The sequence below is a fragment of the Silurus aristotelis genome (assembly GCF_946808225.1).
Source record: "Silurus aristotelis genome assembly, chromosome: 19".
Lineage (NCBI taxonomy): Eukaryota > Metazoa > Chordata > Actinopteri > Siluriformes > Siluridae > Silurus > Silurus aristotelis.
The window spans coordinates 10,884,367-10,912,103 of record NC_139592.1 but is presented as its reverse complement, the minus strand read 5'-3'; the positions used below and the strand labels follow the sequence as shown (position 1 = coordinate 10,912,103).

Here is a 27,737-nt window from a genome sequence, read left to right as displayed (position 1 = left end):
TTGGTGAGGTGCTTTTTAAATTGGTCTCTTCAGACCATAACATTTTTGTTACATGGTTTGATGTGATTTGAGTTTACATTTTTTGTGAAAAAAAAGGTATGTGTCTTGTCACCATACCCAATTTGCCAGACATACATTATTGTTTGTGTAGGTGTTTTGGAAGCCTCCCTGTTTTTTGCCTTGTCCTTTTATAGATATTAGAGGGATGTCCTGTTCTTGGTGATGTCAAGCTTTGTAACATTATCTTGTTAGTCAGGTACTTAACACAAAGTGAAACAAAAGGTTAACAGTTAATACACAGCAGTTTCGGCTTTTATATGTCTGCTGAGAGCACTAAACACCGCTGTAAACAGCTGCTGTACTCTTAGTTATCCGGCACTGCTCTTCTGTTCAAAGAAAGTATGCAAATACCTCATAAAATACATTAATACTTTTAGAAATGTATTGGTGCAGGAGAATAATGAATAAAACAATGTTTTCAGAATGAAAAGGGTATCAATAATATAAAACTGACTTTGAACAGTTCTACATAGTGTAATTTAGATTTTTTTTCTTTTCATTCTTCCACTATAAGTAACAAGCACATACACACACACACACACACACACACACACACACACACACACACACACACACACACACAAAATGTAGCCCAATTGATGTAATCAGTGTGGAGGATTTTAGTCATTTATAATATTATCCTTTTCTTCTTTATTAAGCAGGTTCTTGAAAAAAGAAATATATACATGGTATATGTGAAACAAGTTTTTAGGATTTTAGGACAGCTATTTGGGGCATGTTTTCAGTCAGTGAATCTGTAAGTAGCCTTCTAATCCTGTCAACCTACACAACTAGGCCATAGATTAGAGTCAGTTACTAGAGGACTGTACATAGATCTTCAAAGCATTTACAGTTTATGGGACATGCTTTTGGTGTAGCAAGATGTAGTGCAGTCCGTAATAAAACCACTTAAATATAAATACTACTGTAACCTACTAAACCATATGCTGAAATGGAGTACCCTACCTGTGGTGACGAACCTATGGCCTTGTATAAAATGTGGTTTAATTGGGACGTAGTTAATTAGACTTTGGAAATGTTCTACTCAGGAAGGCTCTACGACCTGAGATTTAACAATACACGCGCGCCCACGCACACACACACACACACACACACACTAACGCGGAGCGGATACGGGCGCGCGCAACCAGGGTGACATCATACCTTTAAAATCCGAAGGCGCGGTCCCATCGCCGTATAACGTCAGCTCTTTCTCCCTGAGAGTCTCTTAGATAGAAAAGGCTTGCCCTCCTCCTTCTTTTCCACCTCTTTGATACTTTACCAATTAAGGATCTCGTGTTAGGAGAGGAGAAAAGGAGATAGAAAAGAGCAAGAGGGTGTCACACGCGTTCTTTTCTGGAGTTCACCGAGCTCGCGCTTTCCCCTTAGGGAGACTTCAGTCCGGCAGGGAGGGACACAGAGATAGCGCACTTTTCTCCAGCGCACTGAAAGGATCATCTTAAAGCCAGTTGGAAAACAGCGCCAAACGCGTAAGTCAGAAACTTTTTCATTTCACGGACATAAGAGGTCGTGCAACTTGTACTTGTGCATGCTGTATGCGAAGTAAATTGTAATGTGTAAATGTGCACATAGATGTTGCCTGGAACGGTACAGTACAATGCAGATGCATATGCGCAAATGCAGAGGATGGCGCAAATGGATCAATGTTAAAAGTAGTGTGAGGAGTTTATAGTAGTAGTGTGAGGCTGCATCATTTGTTGCATCTCTCTCTCTCTCTCTCTCTCTCTCTCTCTCTTTCTCTCTCTCTCTTTCTCTCTCTCTCTCTCTCTCTCTCTCTCTCTCTCTCTATATATATATATATATAGATAGATAGATAGATAGATAGATAGATAGATAGATAGATAGATAGATAGATAGATAGATAGACAGACACACACACACACACAATTGGTCGCAAAAACCTCACGTTTTGTGATTTCGTGATTTTGTGAAATATGTGCATGCGACCTACAACACCGGACTGTTAAAATGCCATATAATAAAATGCGGGTCCCACATGACAGTAAGGCGTGTCAGGACAGGGCCGAGTGATCACCGCTGTAGATGATCTCGTGCTCTTCTTTACCCTGTTCTGTATCACCTCCCATTACTCTCTCTCTCTCTCTCTCTCTCTCTCTCTCTCTCTCTCTCTCTCTCTCTCTCTCTCTCTCTCTCTCTCTCTCTTTCTTTCTTTCCCTCTCTCTCTCTCTTTCTTTCTCTCTCTCTCTCTCTCTCTCTCTCTCTCTCTCTCTCTCTCTCTCTCTTTCTCTTCGTTCTTTCTTTCTTTCTCTCTCTCTCTCTCTCTCTCTCTCTCTCTCTCTCTCTCTCTCTCTCTCTCTCTCTCTCTCTCTCCTTCTTCTTTCTCTCTCTCTCTTTCTCTCTCTCTCCCTCTCTCTCTCTTTCTTCCACTTATGCATAACTTTAGCTGATGCGTCGACATACACAAAACCCTGCGGCTCTTCACGGGGGTTTAAACATGTCGTAACCTAATTAAGCCCTCCTCACCAAATAAGGCAAACTATGGAAAACTACGGCGGGCTGCTTGCTTTCTCGCCCTGTACATCACTGTGTAAGTTTGATGGAAGCGTGCGCCCCCCTCTGCTCACAGCGCGGTGTACACTGGGAAAACTCACCTGAGCGGACTCTACACTCCTAATGATAAAGATCGCACAGTTACACTTCAATCTTGTGGTCTTGGAAGACATGCTTTTCTAACTTTTTTATTTTTTTATCTTTGTATGCTAAAATAACTTCTTGAACAGGTTTAATATTTTTTTTAAGACGTCTCCTAAGTTCACGTACAATAGTATATTTAGTGCTCAAGTTAGTTAACTTTTTTCCCGGTTCCTAAGAGACATCTTGTACATTCTTGAAGTAACCAAGTTACTTTGGTGCTGTAATCTGTGTTTTTCATTCGTCTGCTGAAGATAGCGTGCTCTGCGGCTGACACCTCCTGTTATATGTGGGTTAACCACAGGGGCTCCGGCGACTGGTGGTGATGCGCATGCTCTGTGCCCAATGTGCGTGCCAGGCACTTCTGCTACATCCTGTTGTTTTTGTACATGCAACGCATAGGGACTTTTTAAACTATCTTTATCACCTGTCGATCAAGACAATTAGAAAGGTTTTCGAAGTTATTTCTCCCATTTTTGTTTTCATATTGGAAACAGATTACATATGGTAGTGTTTACAAACACGTGTGTATTTATTAATCTGAGTTACATCTATAATTACTGTAACTGTGACAAACATTCTGACACGCGGTAAGAAATTCTTTGGTTCATGTGAATACTGTTAAGTCCTGTAGATGGCGCCAAAGTACAAAATGAGATTGTATGATAACGGGCAGGACATGCTTGTTTCTTGAACGTTCTGTAGAACTTTGGGTCACATTTTATTCTTGGAGTTTAAAACATTTACAATCAGTGGAACTGTGCTGTGGTATAGCTTTTATATACCTGGTGTTTAATTAATTTACTACAAGTTAGAGTATTAAATTTTTGAACAATGATTGTTAGCATTATTAAAATGGGTAGACACATGGACAAAATGAATAAAAAAGGGGAGCAAATCTGTTTAATGTTGTTAGAGGTGGTGGTGGTGGTGTGTGTGTGGGTGTGTGTGTGTGTGTGTGTGTGTGTGTGTGTGTGTGTGTGTGTGTGTGTGTGTGTGTGTGTGTTGGGGAGGTCAGGGGGCATCAGTAGTTGGATGGAAGGCATTCCTCAGATTCTCTTAGAACGAAAAGCTCTGGAAAAAAGACCAAATGGAAACATTCTTTAACAAGCTCTACCACCGTTTTGGCCACATTTAGTTAGAAGTCTGGCTTAATTCAATGGCCTATTGTTTGCTAAATTGACCCAATTATTAATACAATAATGATCATAAACTTGCCAGGCCAGGGATTTTATGAAAAATATGCTTTGTGTATCCAACTGAACATAATTTACAAGTCCCCTACTGATTCATTGTGTATTGTTTCTCTAAGAGAATGGGTGTCTATATCTGCTCACACTCCCTTCTGCAATGTATTCATCATCCTAATGAAATCACATCAAGATATGAATGTTACTTTTAGCAAGTACCCTGTAAAATGTCTCTACAGAATGATTCACATCCGATTCACAGTGAAATGCATGATGAATGTCTTCAGGCAAACCAAGTGCTAACTTCAGTTTACTTGAATATCAATGAAACACCCAGGTTATGAGTTTCATGTTTCATGAAGCTTCACCTCATCCATTATATTTTTTTGTGCGTTGACGTCATCGTTTTTAAAGACACCACTCGATGCGTCTATTTACAAAACTTGCAAACTTCGAGGGAATCAGGTTTGTGTTATTATCTACATTATCTACATCATAAGAGGCCGTTTTTCGTTCTGTTTAGCTAAATATCCTGGTTTACCATGTTGGTAAAGCCAACATGCTCTGAGAAGAAGATAAAACATTACTTTTTTTTATTTTTGTCATCGTGTACATAAGTTCATTTATAGGCTCTGTCCAAAACACAGATTTCGATTTTGTTCATCACGATTTTCTCGCCGATTGACGTCACACTCCAGTGTCCTTTGTTAAAATCTCAGATTCTCCTGTCACTCATGCAACAATCTAAAGTATTGTAGTGCAGTCCGAAAATAACAAAGAAAAAAGTTTCACCTTCTATTTTACGCTACCAAGACAGTCTTTTTCTTTATCGTATTTTCTTCTCTTGTAGTTGAAAGAACTCAGCACAAGAGCTCAAAGCTCTCCCCAAGACTCCACCCTAAAAAAAAAAGTGTGAATCGTAGCGAGGCCGAGCGGAGAGCATAAGAATGAGTCAACACCCACGCCTGCACCAGTCGAGCGCTGCCTCAGCCGCATCCAACGCCTCTCTCGCACCGGACAAGGACGCCGACATGCCAGCCACGGAGAAAGATCTGGCCGAGGACGCACCATGGAAGAAGATCCAGCAGAACACGTTCACCCGTTGGTGCAACGAGCATCTGAAGTGCGTGAACAAGCGCATCGCAAACCTGCAGACCGACCTGAGCGATGGTCTGCGCCTTATCGGGCTTCTCGAGGTGCTTAGCCAGAAGAAGATGTTCCGCAAATACAACCAGCGGCCCACCTTCAGGCAGATGCAGTTGGAGAACGTGTCAGTGGCTCTGGAGTTTCTCGACCGGGAGAATATTAAACTCGTGTCCATAGGTATGCGCTTTTCCTTTTCCAATTCACTCTACCACCGTATCTTTTTGCATTGCCCGCTAACTTTCCCAAAGTTTTTCCCGCAGCGAAATCCTGAAGTCTCCAGTCTGCTTTCACTGTCTGTTTAAACTGTTACTCCGGTGTTTTTGACTTTGTTTCTCTCTAACAAACAATGTTTATCAATGAAAGTCTACAGTTCAAAATAAAACTGTTGTCCTCGGTCTTCTATTTCGCTTCAAAACTTGATTCACTTTTAATAACAGCCTATATTCCTTAGGCATCAAACAGTGTAGGCCACAAAATAACGGGAAAGTGGATATTGTAGCTAAATTTGGGCCTTGCTGGAATCTCATACTATGTGTAGCAAAAAAGCATTTGATATTTAAACAGCAATGTGTGTTGAAACAGTTTAAACACATTCTTTCTTCGTTCCCGGTTTTCCTTCCGAGTAAAGTTTTGAGCAACTCATCTTGGCCTTGTGTCCGCTTTCTTTATTACTGACGGGCTGATTCTTAAAAAAAAAAAAAAAAAAAAAAAAACTCCGAGAATCCACGTTGGAGAGGATCTTTTTAAGAACCGGATCTTTGGAAATATTTAGGCGTAACAAGTAGGATTTGTTATTTGTAGTGTCGAGGGTGTGGAACTTAATACTGTTGGCATCATCTCAAAGTAATCCATGCAGCTTTAGGGCAATCCTAGTGTACAGCCCAGTTTTAATCCGTGCAAAGCCTTGTCTACATAAGATGATTTTGGGCATGTGTGGGTGTGATGATGGTCAACTCCAATAAAAAACAATCAATCCTATATGGCCTGATTCAAGCCCTGCCTTAACAGTCATATCCAAAACATCATTGTGCAAATTTGCCCATTATTAATAACTTGGAGAAGGGAAGACTGACTTATTTGTTTATTTATTATTGTTTATTTAATTCATAGCAATAGGTCTAGTGCACACCTTCAAAGCAAATTGGCAAGTGTGTGCAGAGAGCATGCTGACGAATCCACTGACTGATCTATCCTGTTGTGTTCCTGGTTATAAGGGAGTGATTTTCTAATGGTGTGCTACATGAATGTGCACATTTGCTTTTCTATAACACCCGAGACACACACACACACACACACACACACACACACACAAAAAAAAATGGAGAATTAATTGGATTTCCTATTCAGAGAAATTTAAGCTCATGTCTTTTGGATTTTATTTGATTCAGCTCTAAATATTTTCATTTGATAAGATGTTGGCCAGTTGCCTTTTATCCAGATCCCCTTTTATGAAAACCACCTAGACACAATCTACACACAATATTTGTATATATTACTAAGATCACCCAGATTAGTTTTTTTGCGTCTCCTGCCCAAAACACACTCATCTCATTAACTGATAAACAAGGCTGGGCTAGGCATGTTTTAACAGATGAAATATTAAATTGCCCAAGGGCCAGAACTGCTCTGCACTGTATTACACCACCTCCTGGTTAACAGTGACACTTGCATAGACACAGGTCTATTGACAGAATGTACTTGAATGTTCAGTACATAAAATGTTTGTGGTCTGCATTGCTGGTAATTAGACATGCACTCCTTCTACTTGAGAAAGGAATCTAAAAGGATATGCCTGTGCATGGCAGTGTTTCTCAAAAAGCCCTAAAGGGATGAATGTAGCATATTTATTGAGGTGTTGCCAGGGAGTACAAAGAAATTGGGTACGAAAGCCTCAGGTGATAGTGCAACATTTTTTCATCTGTTTTTACTTATCCCGGTAAGAATTGCAGTTCAAGGTAGTTTATTTTAATCAGCTCGATACTGGATTGATTCCACCAATATTTTCCTTAGATTTGAGGAATAGAGGTTTGGCTATATACCATTTGATGTGATTTCCTTTAAATATAACATTAATCCTTATCGCGGAGGTTCTGCATACACCTCTGTGTGAGTGGTATATATTATACACAAGTGCATCCAGAACATCTATAATGATAACTAGAGCAATGTTCCTTGGGTTACCACTGGAGTGCAAGAATTTGGCCATCTTATGCTATGGGTTTTTGTTTTGGCGCAATTTTGGCGATGTAGTTAAAGAGGAGGTGGGTGTGATCTTTCTGCATGGGTGGTTTCATTTGAGGTTGCTCTTACAGATGTAGCATAGATGGAGGTCAGGTCTTAAAAGACATGAGGACATGAATCTTGGGTGTGGTTCTGCTTGATGTGCTGTTTTTAAATTGTATTGCTTAACGCTCATCCACAAGGCCCAATCCATAACAGTCAGGACTGGACTTGTAAGGCATGCTTATCTCAAAGAACAGCCTTTCATAATAATTAAATGGACCTGCCATCACTAGAAGCAGCTGTTAAAGCAATGATAAATGCGTTTAGAATTATTTATATTTTAAAGTTGGTTTACTTCTAACGGTTTAAACTAGTGTATATCAATATACTCAGAAAAATGTTGTGTATGTGCATTTTTGGTGCCCAAGTATGTAGATGTTTCTTATTAGGTTTTCTACTCAAGTAGAAAAACGCAATTGTTTCTACCTAAAAAAAAAAAAATTAATACATAAATAAAAGATTTGTACCATTCTGGTTATGCATGTACAGTTTAAGTCAAATTTAAGTTATGACTGAAATGTGTGATTTAACAGTGGCCATGTACAAACTGTTTGTTTCAGGGAAGAATATGCTGAAAAAATATGCCTAAAATACTCTTGTTAGGAAATGGAACATTGAAAGCTTTGGAGACATGTACAGTGTTTGAGTTATTGTGGTTTGCCTTTGTATGGATGTTTGCTTTTGAGTGATCAATTTGATTAATGTATTTGATCAGTTACATTCCTTTTTTTATATTAATTAATTCCTTTCTTGCTTTTGTTTCATCACTATAAATCTGAGGATTGTTTCAAAGTTGTTTTGTTTAACTTGTGTACAAACCTCTCCCATGATACTTAATGCCTTTAGGGTGCAGACTATGGATTCTCCTGGAGGCCCCTTGCTAATGCCAGGATTTCCTGCTTATTCACAACAGAACTGATGAAGTTGTAAAAGGAAGGGTTGGTGTAAGTAAGTTGCAGTGAGAGCCAAATGAGTCTGCTGTGTAGTGGTTAAAATAAGTGGTGTGCTTTTAGATTATTGTGCAAGTGCATGCCACCCTGTACTAACTACACAGTAAGTGGTGCTCAATAATTTTCCATTTTCCGAAGATGGCTTCAGAAACTCCAGACTGTTTTTGATGTAGTCATTTAAATATTTGGTACTAGACAGATTTGGCAAGAATGTCTTCCATGGTGACTCAAATTCAGCAATGGTAATTTTTAGGTGAAACCTTTTTAAGGTCTTTTTAAGGACACTGTGTTTCACCAAGACAGCAGCTGCATAACCACATGAAGACTGCAATCCTTTTCATTTTTCTGAAAAGCTTTAAAAAGAATGTGGATCTTCAAACCTCCGATTTAGTAAAAAGTGTGTGTATGCACATATACAGGGACAGGATGTGAGGTGGCTTTAAGACAAACAAAAGAACACTTGATTATTGTCTTCCTCTGTTCTTCTGGGACCTCTGTGATTCATTTCTTTGGTGATCCATCTCGGCAGATAACATGGTGTGCTCTGGCCCTTCTTAAAATAGTGGTTAGGGATGGTATGCTTTTGCAAAGCCTCCTGACTGCAATTTTCCTTCCCTTTGCACAGTTTGAGTGAGGTTGAGGTGGAGGGTCAGTGAAGGAGAGGTGCAACTTAAGAGCAGGGGAATGAAAGTATGTTCTGGGATGAACGTGTTGCCTAAAAGAATAAATGAGTGGATAAAATGTCTCCAAGTAATGTTCAAGAATTAGTAAATGATAACATTCTTTTATGAGGGGTGTGTTCAATTGCCTCCATATGTACTTGAGATGCAATGGAATGACTGGGGTACCCTTGGGTTTTATGGCATGTTGTCATGTTCTGTGCTACTAGGCACCAAAAATGAGCATCAGCTTTCAGACAGCTATAGCTGGAAACTCCTCAGAAATAGTTAGGCTATTAATCTCTGGACAATTGTACCTCATGTCCTTTTAGTTGCCTTGTTTTAACTTGAAGACCACAGAAAACATCATTGTGTGTGTGTGTGTGAGTGAGAGAAGGAAGGAAAAAAAGTTTGTGTGAGTGAGCGAGATATTTGAGGATAGAGTGATGGAGTTTGGCATAAAACAGTTAACCACAAAACAAGATGAGCCAAATGACAATCCAGCTCTGTCAATATGGGGTTTTACAAAAGTCTGAACACAGCAGTTTTCTCTGTTCAAGCCTATTTGCGCCATGCCATTCCATCTCTTCTTTCCTCCTCCCCCAGTTCCCTCCCTCCTTGTAATCAGAAACCGCTGTACAGGGAAATGGGTGGCCTGCCAGGATCAAGTTTGCTTCTGCCCTTTTAAGGCTAAAAAACCAGGGGGAACATTTCCAAAAGAGAGGGAGGGATGGAAGCAGTCTAAGAAGGAGGGACCTTTTGGAAGCAGCAGAAATGAAAGAGAGGAAGTTTGCTCATGTTCATGTTCTTAAGAATGTATACTGTATATGCCGTTTGTTTCAGTAAGCTTTCCTATATGTGGCAACATTGCACTGGTTGGTGTTGCTGAACCACTTGAGTTTTTTAATCAGAGCTGTTGATGCAACAGTTGTTTGGAGTTAGTTAGAAACTCCAAAAACTGTTGCATCAACAGCTTTGATTAAAAAACTCAAGTGGTTCAGCAACACCAACCAGTGCAATGAATACTCAGTGGTTTTACCCTTCAGACCCCAACACCTGGAATTGGGTCTGAATGGTAAAACCACTGAGTATTCATATGACTCATTAAATATCCTTGTGGGTGTTTCTTCAGATTTCAGGTCAAGACTTTGTGATAAGACTTTCTGGAATGTGTGCAGTTTCCTACATTTGAATCCCTCCTGCTGCCATGCTGTTGCAGTTTTTGCCCCCTCACTAAGTTTAAGTTAGGATTGAATGATGAAAGATAGACCATGTTCACCTTGACTGGGACCTGTATGGGTTTTAATGCATTTTTTGCCCTTAACTGGTCTTGGTTGATGAGTCATTCCAACAGGATTAATAGACTTTTAGTTTGTCTGCAGTGGTGGTACATGTCATGATGTATCAGAGGTCTGGGTGTCTGGTCAGAGGGGAGTGCTGATGTCATGTGCTGGTGTTTATTGAACCCAAAGAGATGGTGAGTCATGGGAATGTGTTGTGTGGTGGAATATCTGCGCTCATATCCCAAACAGATAGCTTGGCCTTCTGAAATAATTTGTTTATTATGCCCCAATTACTCCACCTACATTCATAAATATCTCCCTGGGTTCTTGCCTTGTCTGTCTATCTGAATTTTTCCCTGTTCTCACATGTATTCAACTTGGTGTTTACTCAGCAATAAAATGCCTGGTTTGGGAATTTCATGGCTAGCCCCAATCATGTCCAAAAAAGGTCTGAGTGCAGTAGAGAGGTTGTTGCAGATTCCTGTCATGTTTTATATATTTGCTAGTTCATGATTGGTTTTGGCATAAGGGTTGTAGAGCCAGTGACACACTGGGTAGCATGCACTCATCAAAGTGCCTTAAAGTGGTTCCCAGGATAATTCAAAATGAGCAGTCTAGCTGGTAAATAAGAGGAAGAGAAGTTTCCATGTATACCCCTAGAAACCTGGTGATTTACAAAACTAATGCCAATATCATACCTTTACATTTGGGCTGTTGCTAAATTGAATAGAGAGATAAAAGACTGTGTTTGGCCAGCTCTGGCTTAACCACGCATGGTAGCACAGAGGGAAGCATAGCATCTTCATAGCTCCAGGGTCTTTAAGTACAATCCTGACAATGGGTTGTTGTCTGTTGTTTTTGCATATTCGCCTTATTTCTGCATGGCCAGCTTGATTTAAAAAAAAAAAAAAAATTATTTTTACATGTGCAATGACTGCTGCCACACCCTCTGTACTCAACAGTTCATATGATTTACTCTGATTCCTCAGACAAGTTCTGACCTGTTTAACACAAACAGGTCTCTCTATTTCCACACACATGCTTATGTCTGTCTCCATATCTGTCCCAAAGTGTAATCACATGAAAGGTTTTCATGGTCATAAGAGCTTGACTATGCTGTCTCACTTTTTCCCCCTGACTATCTTATGTACATTAAAGTGAGACTAAGCTGTCCAAAGTTCTGCTTCTTGTGTGCATGGTCATACCTTTTGGAAATGTTAAACTAGAAATGGGCCCCATTCCCTTAACCACAATTCCCCAGGGCTCTGTGAATAATGGATGTATGGAGCTTCATTCTTGGGACCCTAAATTCTGTTTAATTTTTTACCCTGAAAGAAAATGGATTGGTAGTAGTCTTGTTTGTAGTCTAGTTTGCCAGAAACCAAGCTAAATTCCAGCAAACTAGGAGAGGTTACTGTGGTTTGGAGACCACACTTTGGAAAAGGCAAATAATTTCAGATGTCATTTAACATGGCAACAGGAGTGTTTGATAAGTTAAGAAGATGAAATTCACAATCTTAAAATATACGTGTATTTGGGTTTCTATTTAACGCTTTTATTTATTTTGTATTTCTTAATTTTTTTTTAACAGTTTGTGCCTATCTGCTCCCCTCCCAAATAGATTTGTATTCTCAAGCTATTCTCAAGTTCTCTGCCCACTCCAAAAATATGACTTCTTAAATTTGGCAATCAAAATCTTGGGTTATTTGTATCTTTCTCAGTAGGAGCTTATGATGATGCTCATAATCTTTCGTATTTGTACTTCAGACTTAAGTAGGAAGGGTGTGTGCTTAATTTTTTCAGAGAAAAAGAGAAGTGTGAGTACTAAGCATGACTAATAGTTGTCATGACCAGTACTTGCTCGGTGCAGATCATTGTCTGTTTATTTTAAAACTGGGTGGAGAACAGCAACAAGTTTTGCTTTTCTGTTGGTACAACTGCTGACCTTGCTTGTGGCGACTATCCTGATTCCTCTGCTGTCAGTCTTTAAGAAGGTCCACTTCAAAGTAAAAGAGGCATTTTTGTCTTAAAGCAATCTGTGGGACATTTTATACTAACTACAATAACCTTAATTGGTTATTTAAGAGAAATATTGTGCCAATGGCCAAGACTTGTTTAAGATTTCTTTCTGCTATTAAAAATATATATCAAACAGTTTTGATTTGTGGAAAAACACCATGAGAGAAAAGGGCATATAGCTTGGTTGTTTTACAATTTATTTTTGATTGCATCTACTAATCATTTCTCTTTCTTTGCCCTCTCTATCACACTTACTACCTTCCCCAGACAGTAAAGCCATTGTGGATGGGAACCTGAAGCTCATTCTAGGGTTGATCTGGACTCTCATTCTGCACTATTCCATCTCCATGCCCATGTGGGATGAGGAAGAAGACACTGATGATGCCAAGCAGAAAACACCAAAGCAAAGGCTCCTGGGCTGGATCCAGAACAAGCTGCCGGAGCTGCCTATAACCAACTTCAGCCGTGACTGGCAGTCAGGCAAAGCTCTGGGTGCATTGGTGGACAGTTGTGCCCCAGGTAGGTTGCTAAAGTGGGTGGTGGTGTGGGGGGGGGGGGGAATTGGAAGAAATAAAAGCGGTCTTGGTTCAGTCAACTGGCTATTAGACACTTCAATCAACTACTGGCATGACCTATTTTTTTAGATAGTTTGCATGGGTGATTAATTTAACTTCAATTTGAGTTGAAGGTATAGGGTGAATTAAATATACAGCAATTACAGATCCCTTCAAAAGCAGGGAACAGAGACAGCAAACACAGCAATCCAGTGAAGCATTAGTTAACTTTTTTTAATTGAATGTTTTGCATTTAAGTAAACATTAATTCTCAATGATTTGAAACAAGCGTAAAAATAATAAATAATAATTTGGTAACTCTTCAGGTCTGTGTCCGGACTGGGACTCCTGGGATCAGACAAAGCCTGTGGACAATGCACGAGAGGCAATGCAGCAGGCTGACGAATGGCTTGGTGTTCCTCAGGTGAGAAATTTCTTCACTGTCTGAGGTTAATCCTCTTAATCACTAGAGCTAAAATTATTGAATTGGTTAATAGTGTATATATCCATGTGGTCTTTACAATGGCATGCTTTATCTACTACTACTACTGTTACATGAAGCACTCTTTATACAGAAAAGTGTAGGTAACATTTGTATGCTTCTCTTTTATAGTCACTTATTTAAACTCTTATATTGCCAGGAAAAAGCAAGTAATTTCAAATTAATTTTGATTGGGTGGTTTTAAATGTAACTATTAAAAGACTATTAAAACAAAAAAAAAAAACACAATGCAGAATTCAGTAAAACTGAGAGATTAGTGAAACTGATTTTTGCTACATGGAAAAATGAAACTGTTCAATGAGGTTTTAAAGTAAGCTGCTTTTTTTTCCTCTTTTTTAACCAAGTCTGGTGTATTGCGTGCTGTCAGTTACAAATGTGGTTATAAGTTTCCTGCTGTCGTGTTTCGTGACTGCCAAATAATGCCACAGCCTGGCATGTGGTCTCTAATGTGACTGTCTCCAAGGTGACAGTCTATGTTATGACTCATTTGTACTTCCATGGGTTTTTTGTTTTTTATTTTTATTTTTGGGGCAGCGGTATCTCTTCATCTGCTTATGCTTGTTTCTCTCTATCAGGTCATCACTCCAGAGGAAATTGTTGATCCCAATGTCGATGAACACTCAGTTATGACATACTTGTCACAGTTCCCAAAGGCAAAGCTGAAGCCTGGTGCCCCACTCCGCCCCAAACTCAACCCCAAGAAAGCACGTGCTTATGGACCAGGTATGCTAACATTTGTCAAATCATATTTTTCCCAGTGTACAGCTCGGTAAGATCAACGGTTGTCATTTTAAATAAATACATAGGCATTGCATGTTAATCACCTCTTTTCTTCTGTTCAGGCATTGAGCCCACTGGAAATGTAGTGATGAAAAAAGCTTTGTTCACTGTGGAGACGATCAGCGCAGGCCAGGGAGAAGTGCTGGTTTATGTAGAAGATCCTGCAGGCCATCGTGAGGAGGCTAAAGTCACTCCCAACAATGACAAGAATCGCACTTACTCAGTAGTTTATGTTCCTAAAGTAACTGGGCTACATAAGGTAATTGGGTCTTATTTTAATATAATAGAGACATATTAGTCATTGTATAGTACATAGATATTTAACCTGTACATTTTATCTTGTATTCTAGGTAACAGTGCTGTTTGCAGGACTGCATATTTCAAAGAGCCCATTTGAGGTTGAGGTGGGGATGGCTCAGGGTGACTCCAGCAAGGTTACTGCCCAAGGACCAGGGCTTGAGGCTGTGGGCAACATTGCCAACAAAACCACCTACTTTGATGTATACACTGCTGGTAATTAATGAAATACAGATTTAAGCATTTCAGGTCATTTGTGCCAGACTCTTTTTGTAATGAATCAAAATAATCTTGTTTTGGGTTGTCCTATTTAGAATTTAACAAGAATACATTTTTATTGCACATTAATGGTAAAACTTTTTAATTAGGTGCTGGAGTGGGAGAAGTTGAGGTGGTCATTGTTGACCCCAGTGGCAAGAAGGACACCGTAGAGTGCCAGATTGAGGATAAAGGCAACAGCAGCTACCGTTGTACCTACAAACCGACCCAGGAGGGCCAGCATACAATTCACATAACATTTGCTGGAGGGCAGATTTCCAAGAGCCCCTATACTGTCAGTGTTGGAGAAGGTGAGGATCCAGTATGAAAAACTTGAAACTAGCAAGCGTTTGGGTTTAATGAGAAAAGAAAAATTTTAGAAAATGCATTTATGTCTTGGTGCACTTGCCCCATCTTTGTGCTGTTTTCTTTTTCTTTTTTTCTTATATTTCATGGGCTGTTAATTTCTTCCCTGATTATTCTATTTCCCTCCTGAAGGACAACTGTGACCTGTTGCTGGTCTTTCTTCTGTTTTTCTTTTGGATCAGCCTCTTGAGCTCTGACGTGCTTTCGCGTCGCCTTGGATCTTTTGGGTACTTTGCTTGCTGTTGAACTGCTGCATGTTTTCATGTGACTCATCCATAAAGTCTACTTTGAAGACTGACATTCATATTATTTTATTAATTGCTTGGAAACTGTCGAGGCACCCCACTGACTCTGACAATTTAAACAGTTATTTTACAGATTATAAATAAAAACAATTTGTCACTCATTATGACACTCCCATTTCCTTTACTAATACATGATGCTGCTGATTTAACCACACATGACCATGCTTGGTACAGATATATAGCTGTATCACTTCACATTCCTTATCTTCACTGAACCATGCTTGGAGTTTCCTGACCATTTCCGAAAGCCCAACCATTCAGAGCATTAACTTTGTCTATGTTTAAAATGTGATAATTCAACTACATTCTCTATCCCTTTGCAGCATGCAACCCCAGTCTGTGCAGAGCCAAAGGACGTGGTTTGCAGCCCAAAGGCCTGAGGATCAAGGAGACTGCAGAGTTTAAGGTCTATACCAAAGGAGCTGGCACTGGAGACTTAAAGGTCACAATCAAAGGGCCAAGTAAGTAAAGCACAATTTCTGAGTCACAGCCATTTCTGATCATTTTCAATTATATTGATTATAATTTTGGCATGTGTATCTTACAGAGGGTCTGGAGGAGCCCTGCAAGAAGAAAGACTTGGGAGATGGAGCCTACAGCTTTGAGTATTACCCCAGCACACCTGGAACCTACATCATTACCATTACCTGGGGTGGCCAACATATCCCTCGCAGGTATAAATGATTGATAATTGCATTGTTTATCTAGCCCATTCCACGATTTCAAAAACAGGATAATAATCTAAATCCTGTCTTTTCTTTGTCTCCCTTTTTATCCCTATGGTTTTTACTAATTCAGTCCATTTGAGGTGAAAATAAGCAGTGAGGCTGGGCCACAGCAGGTGCGGGCATGGGGTCCAGGCTTGGAAGGTGGCATTGTTGGCAAGTCTGCTGACTTTGTGGTAGAGGCAGTTGGAGATGATGTTGGCACTTTGGGTGAGTTTTACCAGTACTTGGTTTTTGTGATTCTTAAGTTGCTGTGTAAACTGTAAACTGGAGCATATAAACCCAATTCAGATATAAGGCTTCACTTCCTGTTCAGGTTTCTCTGTGGAGGGCCCATCTCCTGCTAAAATTGAGTGTGATGATAAGGGTGATGGCTCCTGCAATGTACGCTACTGGCCCACTGAGCCAGGCGAGTATGCAGTGCATGTGCTGTGTAAAAATGATGACATCCAACACAGCCCCTTCATGGCTGAGATCATACCAGCACCTGACAAAGACTTTTACCCTGACAAGGTACAGAGCTGTGCTTTGTCTGCTACCCAAATTATTTACTGGGGTAGAGGAGGAGAGTTTTGCACTAATTATCTTGCTTATCTGTGTTTCAGGTAAAGGCTTATGGCCCAGGACTGCAGAGCTCTGGTCTGGCTGTTGGGAAGCCAGCAGAGTTTACAGTGGATGCCAAACTGGGTGGCAAAGCACCTCTAAAAATCCAGGCCCAGGTATATATCTGCATCCCTATTTGGTTTTAAAACAATTTGAAATGGATTGGTCATGATTCCATTTATTTCATTCTTAGGACCGAGATGGAAACCCAGTCGATGTGCAGGTTAAGGATAATGGTAATGGGACATACAGCTGCAGCTACACACCACGCAAACCCATTAAACACACAGTCATGGTGTCCTGGGGTGGAGTCAACATCCCAGAAAGCCCATTCAGGGTCAGTAAATGTGAAAATCTGCAAAGGCCTTTTAAATATTTGCATAGATAGACTTTTACAAATGTTTTTATTACTGTTGCTGATAATGATGCGGGATTCCTCATTTTAAACCTGTAGATGACTATTGGAGCTGGATGCCATCCTAATAAAGTGAAGGTTTCTGGACCTGGTGTTGCAAAGACTGGTCTGAAGGCTTTTGAACCAACATACTTCACTGTGGACTGTTCAGAGGCTGGCCAGGGTATGGTTATATGAAGTTTAATACATAACTTTTGATTCATCAAATTCAATTACTTTATCTCTATAATATCTAAGATGCAAAATTCGTCTTTTTAGGTGACATCAGCATTGGGATTAAATGTGCTCCTGGTGTTGTGGGACCAGCTGAGTCTGACATTGAATTTGACATAATCAGAAACGATAATGACACCTTCACAGTTAAATACACCCCCCCAGGTGCTGGCAGCTACACGATCATGGTGCTGTTTGCTGATCAGGTAAGAAGTGTGTTGGTGTGTATTGGCATGCATACAGATTGGTGTTTCTAATCTCTGATGTACGTTTTGTTTTGTCAGCCTATTCCAATGTCACCAATCAGAATCAAAGTTGATCCCTCTCATGATGCCAGCAAAGTCAAAGCAGAAGGCCCTGGTCTTAACCGCACAGGTGACATATCACATAGGGAAGTGTCTAAACAATCAAAAATTTATACAGAGGTTTAACAAGCTACCTTTTTTTTTTTTTTTTTTAAGGTGTGGAACTGAACAAACCCACTCATTTCACTGTGAATACAAAGGGTGCAGGCAAAGCCAAGCTGGATGCTCAGTTTACTGGCCCCAACAAGGGTGAGGCAGTGCGGGACTTTGATATAATCAACAACCATGACAACACACACACTGTCAAATACACTCCAGTGCAACAGGTAAGTTCAAAATTTTGTGGTTGAACATTGAATAAAAAATTTAGTTAATAACAATTTGGTAAACATTGGCCCTCATGATTCTTTTCTTTTTTTAACCTTTCTTAATTTAGGGCAATTTGGGTGTGAATGTGACTTATGGTGGTGATTCCATTCCCAAAACACCCTTTACTGTGCCTGTAGCTCCTTCCCTTGATCTGAGCAAGATTAACGTTGCAGGCATTGGCGACAGTATGTCATGACAGCCCGGTTTACTTTTGATCTTTTATATATATAATTTTTTATTTTTTTAGAACTGTTTTTTCTTTTGTGCTTTTAAGTTGACAAGTTCTTTTTTTTTTCAATTCAGAGATGACTGTTGGAAAAGACCAGGAGATTACAGTAAAATCAAAAGGTGCAGGTGGGCAAGGTAAGGTTGCTGCAAAGGTGACTGGACCTGGTAGTAAATCGGTACCCTGCAAGGTAGAACCAGGGTTGAGCCCAGAAACCAGCCAAGTTCGCTTCATTCCCAGAGACAAGGGACCCTATGAGGTTGAACTCATGTATGATGGTGCTCCCATTCCAGGAAGTCCCTTCCCTGTGGAGGCTGTAGCTCATACTGACCCATCTAAGGTGGGGCAGTATTGCATTTGACATACTCAGAATTTGATTTTTTTTGTATTTTTTTATAATTTGTTTTTTTTCCCCTGACTATTTTAATGTTTCTGTCTGCAGGTACGTTGCTCTGGTCCAGGTTTGGAGCGAGCTAAGGTTGGTGAGACAGGTCAGTTTGTAGTCGACTGCACCAATGCTGGCCCTGCTGAATTAACCATTGAGATCATTTCTGATAATGGAACTGAGGCAGAGGTGCACATCCAGGATAATGGAGATGGAACTTATACCATTACCTACATCCCCTTGTACCCTGGCGCGTACACTCTTACCATCCGCTATGGTGGGCAGGATGTACCAAACTTCCCATCAAGACTAAATGTGGAGCCAGCTGTTGAAACAAGTGGTGTAAAAGTCTTTGGACCTGGAGTTGAAGGCAAAGGTAGCTCTCTGAATTTGAATGAGGTTCATCAACATTTTTGGAATTAATTTGGCCATTTAAGCATGATGATTGTAAATTTGGTTGAATTGTGAAATGTATGATAAAATATTAACCTTTCAAAGATGTTTTTTAAAAATCTTTGGTATTGTTGTCTCAAAGGGGTTTTCAGAGAGGCTACCACAGATTTCACTGTTGATGCTCGTGCCCTAACAAAAACTGGTGGCCATCACATTAAGGCCTGCATCAACAACCCATCTGGTAACTGCACTGAGACTGTTATTAGAGACTTGGGAGATGGTACCTACAAAGTAGAGTATACTCCCTATGAAGAAGGTAAAGGTTTGGTCTTTCGCGTACATGTAAAGAGAATTCAAGTTGAATTTATTTCGAGTAATTTATTTTTTTTTTTTCCCCCTAAGTTTAATGTTGGCCTAATAAACATTTTCTCTTGGCAGGTCCACATAGTGTAGAGGTTTCTTATGATAATTCACCAGTGCCCAAAAGTCCATTCCGTGTGCCCGTAACTGAGGGTTGTGATCCTGCACGTGTGCGTGTGCATGGCCCAGGACTGCAAGCTGGCATCACAAACAAACCCAACAAATTCACTGTGGAGACCCGGTTGGTGTTTAAGTAGTATCACCAGGAGATTTTGGTTTGTTTTTAGTCTGGTATTTACCTTCCCATTGATTCTCTTTAGTGGGGCTGGCACAGGAGGCCTTGGCCTGGCTATGGAGGGACCTTCAGAAGCCAAGATGTCCTGCACTGATAATAAAGATGGCAGCTGCTCTGTAGAGTACATCCCATATGAGCCAGGGACATACAACCTTAATATCACCTATGGTGGAAAACCTGTTACTGGTTAGTGCGTGTTTTTGTGTTTTTCGTTTTTTTCCTCTTATCCATTTTCTCAAATGTTCTCTATGCTATATTTGAAGATTAGGAACCTGATTCTTCCACTGTTTGCTCTTATAGGAAGCCCGTTCTCTGTGCCTGTTCATGATTCTGTTGATCCCACTAAGGTCAAATGCCAAGGCCAGGGTCTTGGGACCAATGTACGAGCTAATGTACCACAGGTCTTCACTGTAGATGCCAGCAAGGCAGGAGTAGCGCCTCTACAAGTCCGAGTGCAAGGGCCCAAAGGTGTGATAGCGCTTTATGCCGTCATTATATGAATAACCATTTACATGGATTATGCTTATTTTTAATGTGCTTTGCACAGGTGTTGTGGAGCCATATGAGGTGGTGGATAATGGAGATCAAACTCACACTGTAAGCTATGTGCCAACCAAAGAAGGGCCATATTCCATTAATGTGCTGTATGCTGATGAGGAAATCCCACGCAGGTACACATAGTGATTCAGTAGTCTGTCTAGACTAAACACTTTAATGTCTGAGTTTGTAAAGTTGTGTCATCAGTGGGAACCGAGTCAGATACTGATTAAAGATACTCATTTGTCAAAGGTAGTAAAGTAGAGGTGAAAGATATTGCAAAGTAGTGATAACTCATGCTGCATGGACTGCTAAGCAGTTCTGCAACTAAGAAAACATGTTTGCTAGTATTAAATGAGAAATTGTTAGCAATTGTTAGTCTATGTAAATGTAGTGTAAATTATCCCTTCTACACAATTTCCCCTCTTTGTTTTAGCCCATATAAGTTGAAAGTCCTGCCCACACATGATGCCAGTAAGGTACGTGCCAGTGGCCCTGGCCTTAACACTACTGGGGTACCTGCCAGCCTGCCAGTGGAGTTTACTATTGATGCCAAGGATGCAGGAGAGGGACTTTTGGCTGTCCAAATTACTGTAAGTGCAAGAAATGTTTTGAATTGTACTAAACTCAAAATGGCTGTTTATAATTCTTGTTTTAATCCCTAATTGTTGCAGGACCCAGAAGGAAAGCCCAAGAAGGCAAACATTCGTGATAACCAGGATGGAACTTATCTTGTCTCCTATGTGCCAGATATGACTGGCCGCTACACTATCCTTATTAAATATGGCGGTGATGAAATCCCATATTCCCCATACCGCATTAGAGCTCTCCCTACAGGAGATGCCAGCAAATGCACGGTCACAGGTAGGCCCTTTTTCTTACATCATGAACCTCCAATCCACTTAGGGTTTCATTATTATTTTTGTAATAGTTTCATGTATATAAGTAATGCACATTTTCGTGGTTTAATGGGATTGTGCTGTAGTCAGTTATACAGAATGGGTTAATTATAAATATTACATGATCTCTAGACTAAACAGTTTATTCATTTTCTAAAACAGAACTAAAGGTCTTTCAACCATGTTTGATAATTTTTTAAATACTTGGAGTACAATAGCTCTTTGTTCTACCAATAAGAGAGCTATTGGAAGTAAATTAATTTGTTGCTTTTTTTTCCCCCCCTGAAAAATTTGAGGTTTGGCTTAGTCTTTATGTGGGGCAGTTTAACCTATTATAAACAAATTAATTTGGTGTTAGTTTTTTGTTTTTTGCTTTTCCCCCTTTTTGTGTGTGGCTCCCAGTCCTGTCATCCACTTGGACACGTCACCTTTTGTGCAGAGCTGCTCACATTCCCAGCACACTCTTATTCATCACTTGGTTGCAACATTTTTTTTTTTTTGTTTGTTTGTTTTGAGCACATTTTATTGTATTTTGTTCTGACCTTTTTCACTTTTTCACTCTGCTTCTCACGGGCTCACAGTCTCAATCGGAGGTCACGGTTTGGGTAAGCGCTTTGATAAATGTCTTGCTCCAGACTCTACCCTTTTTGCATGCAGAATGGCGTCGTAATGCTCTCTGGCCGCGTACAACCCTGTTTTTATGAACCTAGTTTTGCGTTCTCGACTTTGCTGAAGTCTTTAATTTAAAAGGAATGTTTATAAGTATTTTATACATTTTAACATACTTTAAATACAGCTGTTCTTGGGTCAGGGACTTGGTCCATCCTCTTTGTCTCTTCCCTTTTTTTTAATAGCATAAGACAGCATGTCCCATTAGTAAAGAAATGACTAATGACTAACTTTAGCCTGACTTTCCTATGGTGGAATGTGCCATTAAGGTTATATAAATAAACTTGTTTTGTTCCTGACAGAAATTCTGTATTAATGACCTTTTTATAATCCGCCTTTACTGGTTAGACAACTGAGGTAACAGACAAATGAAATGCCAATTCTCAGTAATAATTGGTTGTCAACAGGCTGCACAATTGTGTAAAAGCAGATGTATTGTTGTTAATCACAAATAAAGGCTGCTTTTGGCATTTGCATATCTTTCAAATTTTAGTTTAATACATTTTAAGATTGTGTAATCTGAGGCGTTCTGGATGTGTAATTACAAATGCCACCACAAAACATTCAGCCAGTCTAAATTGGAACTTTTTACCATTCACATCCTCCTCTGTCTGTTGCCACAGTGTCGTAGGTTTATGCTGAGGCAGAATGCATGGTGGAATGAAAATCACGATAGATTGTTAGATTTAAGCTTAAAAGGAAGTGGATATATCTATAAAAAAAAATTTAAAATAAATTGTGGTTTGTGTACCAGGTGCAGGTGTTGGTCCTACTATACAGATTGGGGAACAGACAGTCATCACTGTGGATGCAAAGGCTGCAGGGAAGGGGAAAGTGACCTGCACAGTGTGCACTCCAGATGGGGCCGAGGTGGATGTGGATGTGGTTGAGAATGAGGATGGAACCTTTGATATCTTTTATACGGCACCTCAACCTGGGAAGTACGTCATCTGTGTGCGCTTTGGAGGCGAACATATTCCCAACAGCCCCTTCCAGGTCATGGTAAGTAGGCATTTTAAGAACATATATGCAGACATGGCTTGTATTACCTGTCGCATCTAACTTTTAAAAGAATACTTGCCTTGTCTAAACATAAATCAGCTTATACACTCACAAAAGTCTTTAATTTTATGAACCTCTTTCTTTTCTTTTTTTTTATATTTTTTTATTGCCATTCTATAGAATGGCTTTAAAAGAATGGGTTCAGATAGTTTCAGCTTTGTGGTATTCTGCTGTCTGAGACTTCTTTAACATTGCAAACTAGGTTAAGACTTAATTATCAACTTCCCAGACCTGATCTTTACCAGTATAATGCCTAAGTGTTAGGATTATTTCACTCTTGATTGTGTCATCCTGTCTCAGGCTTTGGAAGGTGCCTCCCCTGAACAACTTATGCAGCAGACGCAGGTCCCGCAGTACGCCTACGCGCCCAACAGGGGCCAGCCATGGGTACTGACACTCCCCCCACCTCCAATCCTCCTCTTCAACCCCCCCCCCCCCCCCCCATCTTATCCATCATGTCCACACTCATTTGTCCCTCAACATTCTCTTTCATTTCCATTCTCCAGCTCCATGTCCATTCTTGTCCTGTGGGTGCAGGCCCTACCCTGTTTCATCTAACTCCTATTTTGTTGCCATTCAAATAGTTTCAGCCATTTTGAATACAATAAATGTGGACGTCCACATTTAACAAAATGGCTGGATGTATGTCAGAGGTTAATGTTGTTTGTTGGGTGCTGCTATTTGCTGATTGTAATGTGGGCTTTGTTCAGATGATTGGTTCTTTTCTTTGGTGTGTATTCCATTAGACACGTATGTCCTGTCTGCTTGGCTTTCACTTCTATTGTCCAGACTTGTGAATCACATGTATGACTTGAGCCTTTATTCTCCTCTCACGATGTCCTCGTTTTCACACAGTGTCAATGTTGGTGGCTACAACATCCTTGTCATCATTACCATCTTTTTCTTTTGGGGGAGGATGAATTCCCACTCTAAACATTTTGAACAAATCTAATATATATTAAATATATATATTTATTAAATATTAAATATTGAGTTAGGTGATATTTGTATTTTTATCTGGAAGCTATTATTTCTTGCTAAAAATTGTTAGATACTGACTATGCAGTTGAGCAACATTTTAGATCTAAGATTTCAAAGCTAAGATTTATCTCTCTTCTCTGCCTCCCAGGCAACAGATAGAGCTATGGGAATGAATGGACTGGATGTGGCTGGACTGAGACCCTTTGACTTGGTCATTCCATTTACCATTCAGAAGGGAGAGATCACAGGTAGATCTTCTAAAGTATTATATTCACTTTTTTGGATTTCAGCATGTAAGAGATACTTCTGAAGATACTTTTAAATTATTTAACCTGATCATCTTCAGGTGAAGTGAGGATGCCATCTGGAAAAGTGGCCAAACCAGACATTGCTGATAATAAAGACGGCACAGTCACAGTGAAGTATGCTCCAACTGAGGCTGGGCTGCATGAGATGGACATCAAATATGATGGCATACACATTCCAGGTATGGCATTCATATAAACTTTTTTGAAAATCTATTAAGAAAAAATTTGATCTAACCCCAATTTGTTTTATTTCCATTTAAAGGAAGTCCACTGCAGTTCTATGTAGATTATGTAAACAGTGGTCATGTGACTGCTTATGGTCCTGGACTCATTCATGGCATGGTCAATAAGCCTTCAGTTTTCACTGTTAACACCAAGGATGCTGGAGAAGGTACAGTAGTAGTTTTGTTTTACATTCAAATGGAGCTGTTTGAACAGAGTTTGCAAATAAGATTGTATTTCTTATTAGGTGGCCTTTCTCTGGCCATTGAGGGACCATCAAAGGCAGACATCAGTTGCACTGACAACCAGGATGGAACTTGCACGGTGTCTTACCTCCCTGTTCTGCCTGGAGACTACAACATTCTTGTCAAGTATAATGATAAGCACATCCCTGGTAGTCCTTATGTGGCAAAGATCACAGGTGAGTAACTTTACTAAATGGTAGAATTGTAATCCCTATCTTCATAGTAATGTAATTGATGCCGATCCGATTTTTTTTTTCCTTCTTTCTTCCCCCCCCAGGTGACGACTCGATGCGCATGTCACATCTAAAGGTGGGCTCTGCAGCTGATATCCCATTGGACATTGGAGAACTGGACCTGAGCCAGCTAACTGCCTCTCTCACCACTCCGTCTGGTCGTGAGGAGCCATGTCTGCTCAAGATGCTCCGTAATGGACATGTTGGTAAGTGTGCTAATAACCCGGGTTAACTTCACTCAAGGTGTCACCCATTGCATATTTTAATGTAGTAAAAATCCTTGGATTAGGTGGACAGTAGGTGGTGGTGGTAAATAATAATAATTATAATAATGTAACTTTAAATGCACTAATTTTATTGTTTTATCATTTCCCTTTTCCAGGTGTCTCCTTTGTTCCCAAAGAAATAGGAGAGCACCTTGTGAACATTAAGAAAAATGGACGCCACATTCCCAGCAGCCCCATTTCTGTCATGATCAAGCAGTCTGAGATCGCTGATGCAAGTCGTGTATGTGTATCTGGCCAGGGTCTTAGCGAAGCTCGCACATTTGAGCCAGCTGAATTTATCATTGATGCTAGAGATGCAGGTAAAATCTATTTGAAAAATACTTTAGGTAATATGTGCTTAGGCTGACTGAAATCTTGAACAAGAATTGACAGATGAGCATCTCTATCTGCTTAGGGTATGGAGGCCTTAGCCTGTCCATAGAAGGACCAAGTAAGGTGGACATTAACACTGAGGATCTAGAGGATGGGACCTGTAAAGTCACATATTGCCCCACTGAGCCAGGAAATTACATCATTAATATTAAGTTTGCCGACCAGCATGTTCCAGGTATGTGTGTGTGTGTGTGTGTGTGTGTGCGCGCGTGTGTTAATGTATTAAATTAAACTGGTACTTCTAACCCTTTTTTTCTTCCTGGCTACACAGGCAGTGCTTTCACAGTGAAGGTAACTGGAGAAGGCAGGATGAAGGAGAGCATCACTCGTAAGAGAACAGCTGCATCTGTTGCTAATATTGGCAGCCAGTGTGACCTGAGTCTGAAGATTCCAGGTAAAAAGATCATTAAACTGCCTTAAAACTATATATAGATGAGGATTTAACTGAGGATTTTTCAGTTGTACAATTGTATTTTGCTAAGGATATGTCTGTAAATGGATGTTATAAAATATATATATATTTTATAACCTCCATTTACAGACACTTATCCTAAGCGAAATACAATTATTTAGGTGACTGTTAAATATTAGCAGCTCAGAGCTTTAATCACTAAGCCTCTAGTATACTTCTGACTTTTTTATTCTCTGTCTTGTAGAGATCAGCATTGCTGACATGACTGCTCAGGTGACTAGCCCATCTGGGAAAGTACATAAGGCAGAGATCATGGAAGGAGAGAACAATACGTACTGCATTCGTTTTGTTCCAACTGAGATGGGTGTTCACACAGTTAGCGTTAAGTACCAGGGACAGCATGTACCAGGATCACCATTCCAGTTCACTGTAGGTCCTCTGGGAGAAGGAGGGGCTCACAAGGTCCGTGCAGGAGGCCCTGGGTTGGAGAGAGCAGAGGCAGGAGTTCCAGGTTGGTGGGCAAATGTAATTAGCAGAAAGTTAGGGGACAACAAATTACTAGCATATCTGAATCCAGTTACTGAATTAAATAAACCAGGTCATGCTAGGTGAATTAATAATGATCAAATTCTAAATATTCTTGTTTTTAGCTAATGTGTTTACTAAGAGAAAATGGTCTTTTAATAAAACAAATTTGTCTTGCCTTCATGTTTTAACATCATGGCCTTAACTTTATTTTCGGTTCACTTTTTATTGACAATATTCACCTCAAACAATTAATAGTTACTTAATGTATCTGAAAAATAGTCGACCTTTTGGAACATGCTGTATTGCACGTTTTTAACATGCATCAGAGTGCACTCTGGTACATTTTGCTATATTTGTGACGGCAGAGAAATTATTTTCTCACCCTGCTTTCTTCAGCCGAGTTCAGCATATGGACTCGTGAGGCTGGAGCTGGAGGTTTATCCATTGCTGTTGAGGGACCTAGCAAAGCAGAAATTGCTTTTGAAGACCGTAAGGATGGCTCCAGCGGAGTCTCCTACATTGTCCAGGAGCCTGGTGAGAGAGTGGCAAAATCTTAAATCTAATCTTAGTCTTAAATCTGTTTGCCTTGCAGTTCTGTTTTTTTTGGGTTTTTTTTTTCTTCATGGCAAGCAATATAATGACTGTTAATTATGTATATAGCTTACAGTTTTTGGACTTGCTTTCCAGGGGATTATGAGGTGTCTATCAAGTTCAACGATGAGAACATCCCTGACAGTCCCTTTGTGGTGCCTGTTGCGTCACCCTCCGATGATGCCCGTCGCCTTACTGTTGCCAGTCTTCAGGTGAGGCTTCGAGAAAGACAGACATTTGTCCACCCAAACAAATCCCAGGCGACTCTCAGCACAGCAGCACAAAGTCTCAGGCACAGTGCTTGTAGTAAAACCATGAAGAGGATGGTGAAGCATTTTAAGATTTATTTTGCTATTAGCAGACACTTGATCTTTGTATTAAAAAAGAGATCATAGAATTCTAGGGTTTTTTATTTTATTTTTTTGCATAGCCACATGAAAAATAGGACAGATTAACATGCAAGTAGCAAGATGGGATCATAATAAAACCCGTTTGGATGTTTAGTGTCACTCTGATGTTGATGGTAATTTAGTGAAGATATAAATCTAAGTTTAAGAGAATGTTCTGCTGCAGTGCTGAGGGTTGATTGGGTTTGTGGGATACTGCAGGACTGTTTGTATTTCTCGTTCCTTGTCCTAAAGGCTCTCAACAGTCTTACTCCCTCCCTACATGGCCTGCAGGGATGGAAGCCAAGGGCTAAAGAGTTAAAGAGAGCTCTTTTTCTTAGTGTATTTATATGTCTGTTTTGCTTATGCAATGATGGTCTTTATTTGGACT

General features: G+C 40.0%; 1 protein-coding gene across 4 annotated transcripts in view; it reads left to right on the top strand.

Annotated features, from left to right (window-relative positions):
* Positions 1 to 1,195: 1,195 nt before the first annotated feature.
* The window catches only part of flna (filamin A, alpha (actin binding protein 280)), a 28,838-nt gene continuing 2,296 nt past the window's right edge, over positions 1,196 to 27,737 (top strand). Inside the window, exons 1-42 of one of the 4 annotated variants that reach the window (XM_083570040.1) lie at positions 1,196 to 1,550; positions 4,774 to 5,246; positions 12,531 to 12,782; positions 13,144 to 13,241; positions 13,895 to 14,042; positions 14,162 to 14,358; positions 14,450 to 14,612; positions 14,765 to 14,965; positions 15,649 to 15,786; positions 15,873 to 15,999; positions 16,124 to 16,260; positions 16,367 to 16,563; positions 16,656 to 16,769; positions 16,847 to 16,990; positions 17,108 to 17,231; positions 17,327 to 17,487; positions 17,566 to 17,656; positions 17,743 to 17,912; positions 18,023 to 18,140; positions 18,259 to 18,521; positions 18,624 to 18,942; positions 19,102 to 19,275; positions 19,398 to 19,560; positions 19,640 to 19,800; positions 19,915 to 20,082; positions 20,162 to 20,285; positions 20,588 to 20,744; positions 20,826 to 21,015; positions 21,632 to 21,655; positions 22,474 to 22,721; positions 23,082 to 23,168; positions 23,911 to 24,010; positions 24,109 to 24,249; positions 24,333 to 24,461; positions 24,540 to 24,713; positions 24,815 to 24,976; positions 25,153 to 25,356; positions 25,452 to 25,604; positions 25,701 to 25,823; positions 26,086 to 26,352; positions 26,766 to 26,903; positions 27,057 to 27,172. In XM_083570040.1, coding sequence (XP_083426166.1) covers positions 4,871 to 5,246; positions 12,531 to 12,782; positions 13,144 to 13,241; positions 13,895 to 14,042; positions 14,162 to 14,358; positions 14,450 to 14,612; positions 14,765 to 14,965; positions 15,649 to 15,786; positions 15,873 to 15,999; positions 16,124 to 16,260; positions 16,367 to 16,563; positions 16,656 to 16,769; positions 16,847 to 16,990; positions 17,108 to 17,231; positions 17,327 to 17,487; positions 17,566 to 17,656; positions 17,743 to 17,912; positions 18,023 to 18,140; positions 18,259 to 18,521; positions 18,624 to 18,942; positions 19,102 to 19,275; positions 19,398 to 19,560; positions 19,640 to 19,800; positions 19,915 to 20,082; positions 20,162 to 20,285; positions 20,588 to 20,744; positions 20,826 to 21,015; positions 21,632 to 21,655; positions 22,474 to 22,721; positions 23,082 to 23,168; positions 23,911 to 24,010; positions 24,109 to 24,249; positions 24,333 to 24,461; positions 24,540 to 24,713; positions 24,815 to 24,976; positions 25,153 to 25,356; positions 25,452 to 25,604; positions 25,701 to 25,823; positions 26,086 to 26,352; positions 26,766 to 26,903; positions 27,057 to 27,172 — 6,741 coding nt within the window. In that variant the 5' untranslated portion in view covers positions 1,196 to 1,550; positions 4,774 to 4,870. The remainder of the gene's footprint in view (positions 1,551 to 4,773; positions 5,247 to 12,530; positions 12,783 to 13,143; positions 13,242 to 13,894; positions 14,043 to 14,161; positions 14,359 to 14,449; positions 14,613 to 14,764; positions 14,966 to 15,648; positions 15,787 to 15,872; positions 16,000 to 16,123; positions 16,261 to 16,366; positions 16,564 to 16,655; positions 16,770 to 16,846; positions 16,991 to 17,107; positions 17,232 to 17,326; positions 17,488 to 17,565; positions 17,657 to 17,742; positions 17,913 to 18,022; positions 18,141 to 18,258; positions 18,522 to 18,623; positions 18,943 to 19,101; positions 19,276 to 19,397; positions 19,561 to 19,639; positions 19,801 to 19,914; positions 20,083 to 20,161; positions 20,286 to 20,587; positions 20,745 to 20,825; positions 21,016 to 21,631; positions 21,656 to 22,473; positions 22,722 to 23,081; positions 23,169 to 23,910; positions 24,011 to 24,108; positions 24,250 to 24,332; positions 24,462 to 24,539; positions 24,714 to 24,814; positions 24,977 to 25,152; positions 25,357 to 25,451; positions 25,605 to 25,700; positions 25,824 to 26,085; positions 26,353 to 26,765; positions 26,904 to 27,056; positions 27,173 to 27,737) is intronic. The other 3 variants (XM_083570041.1, XM_083570042.1, XM_083570043.1) reach the window with 3 other exon arrangements.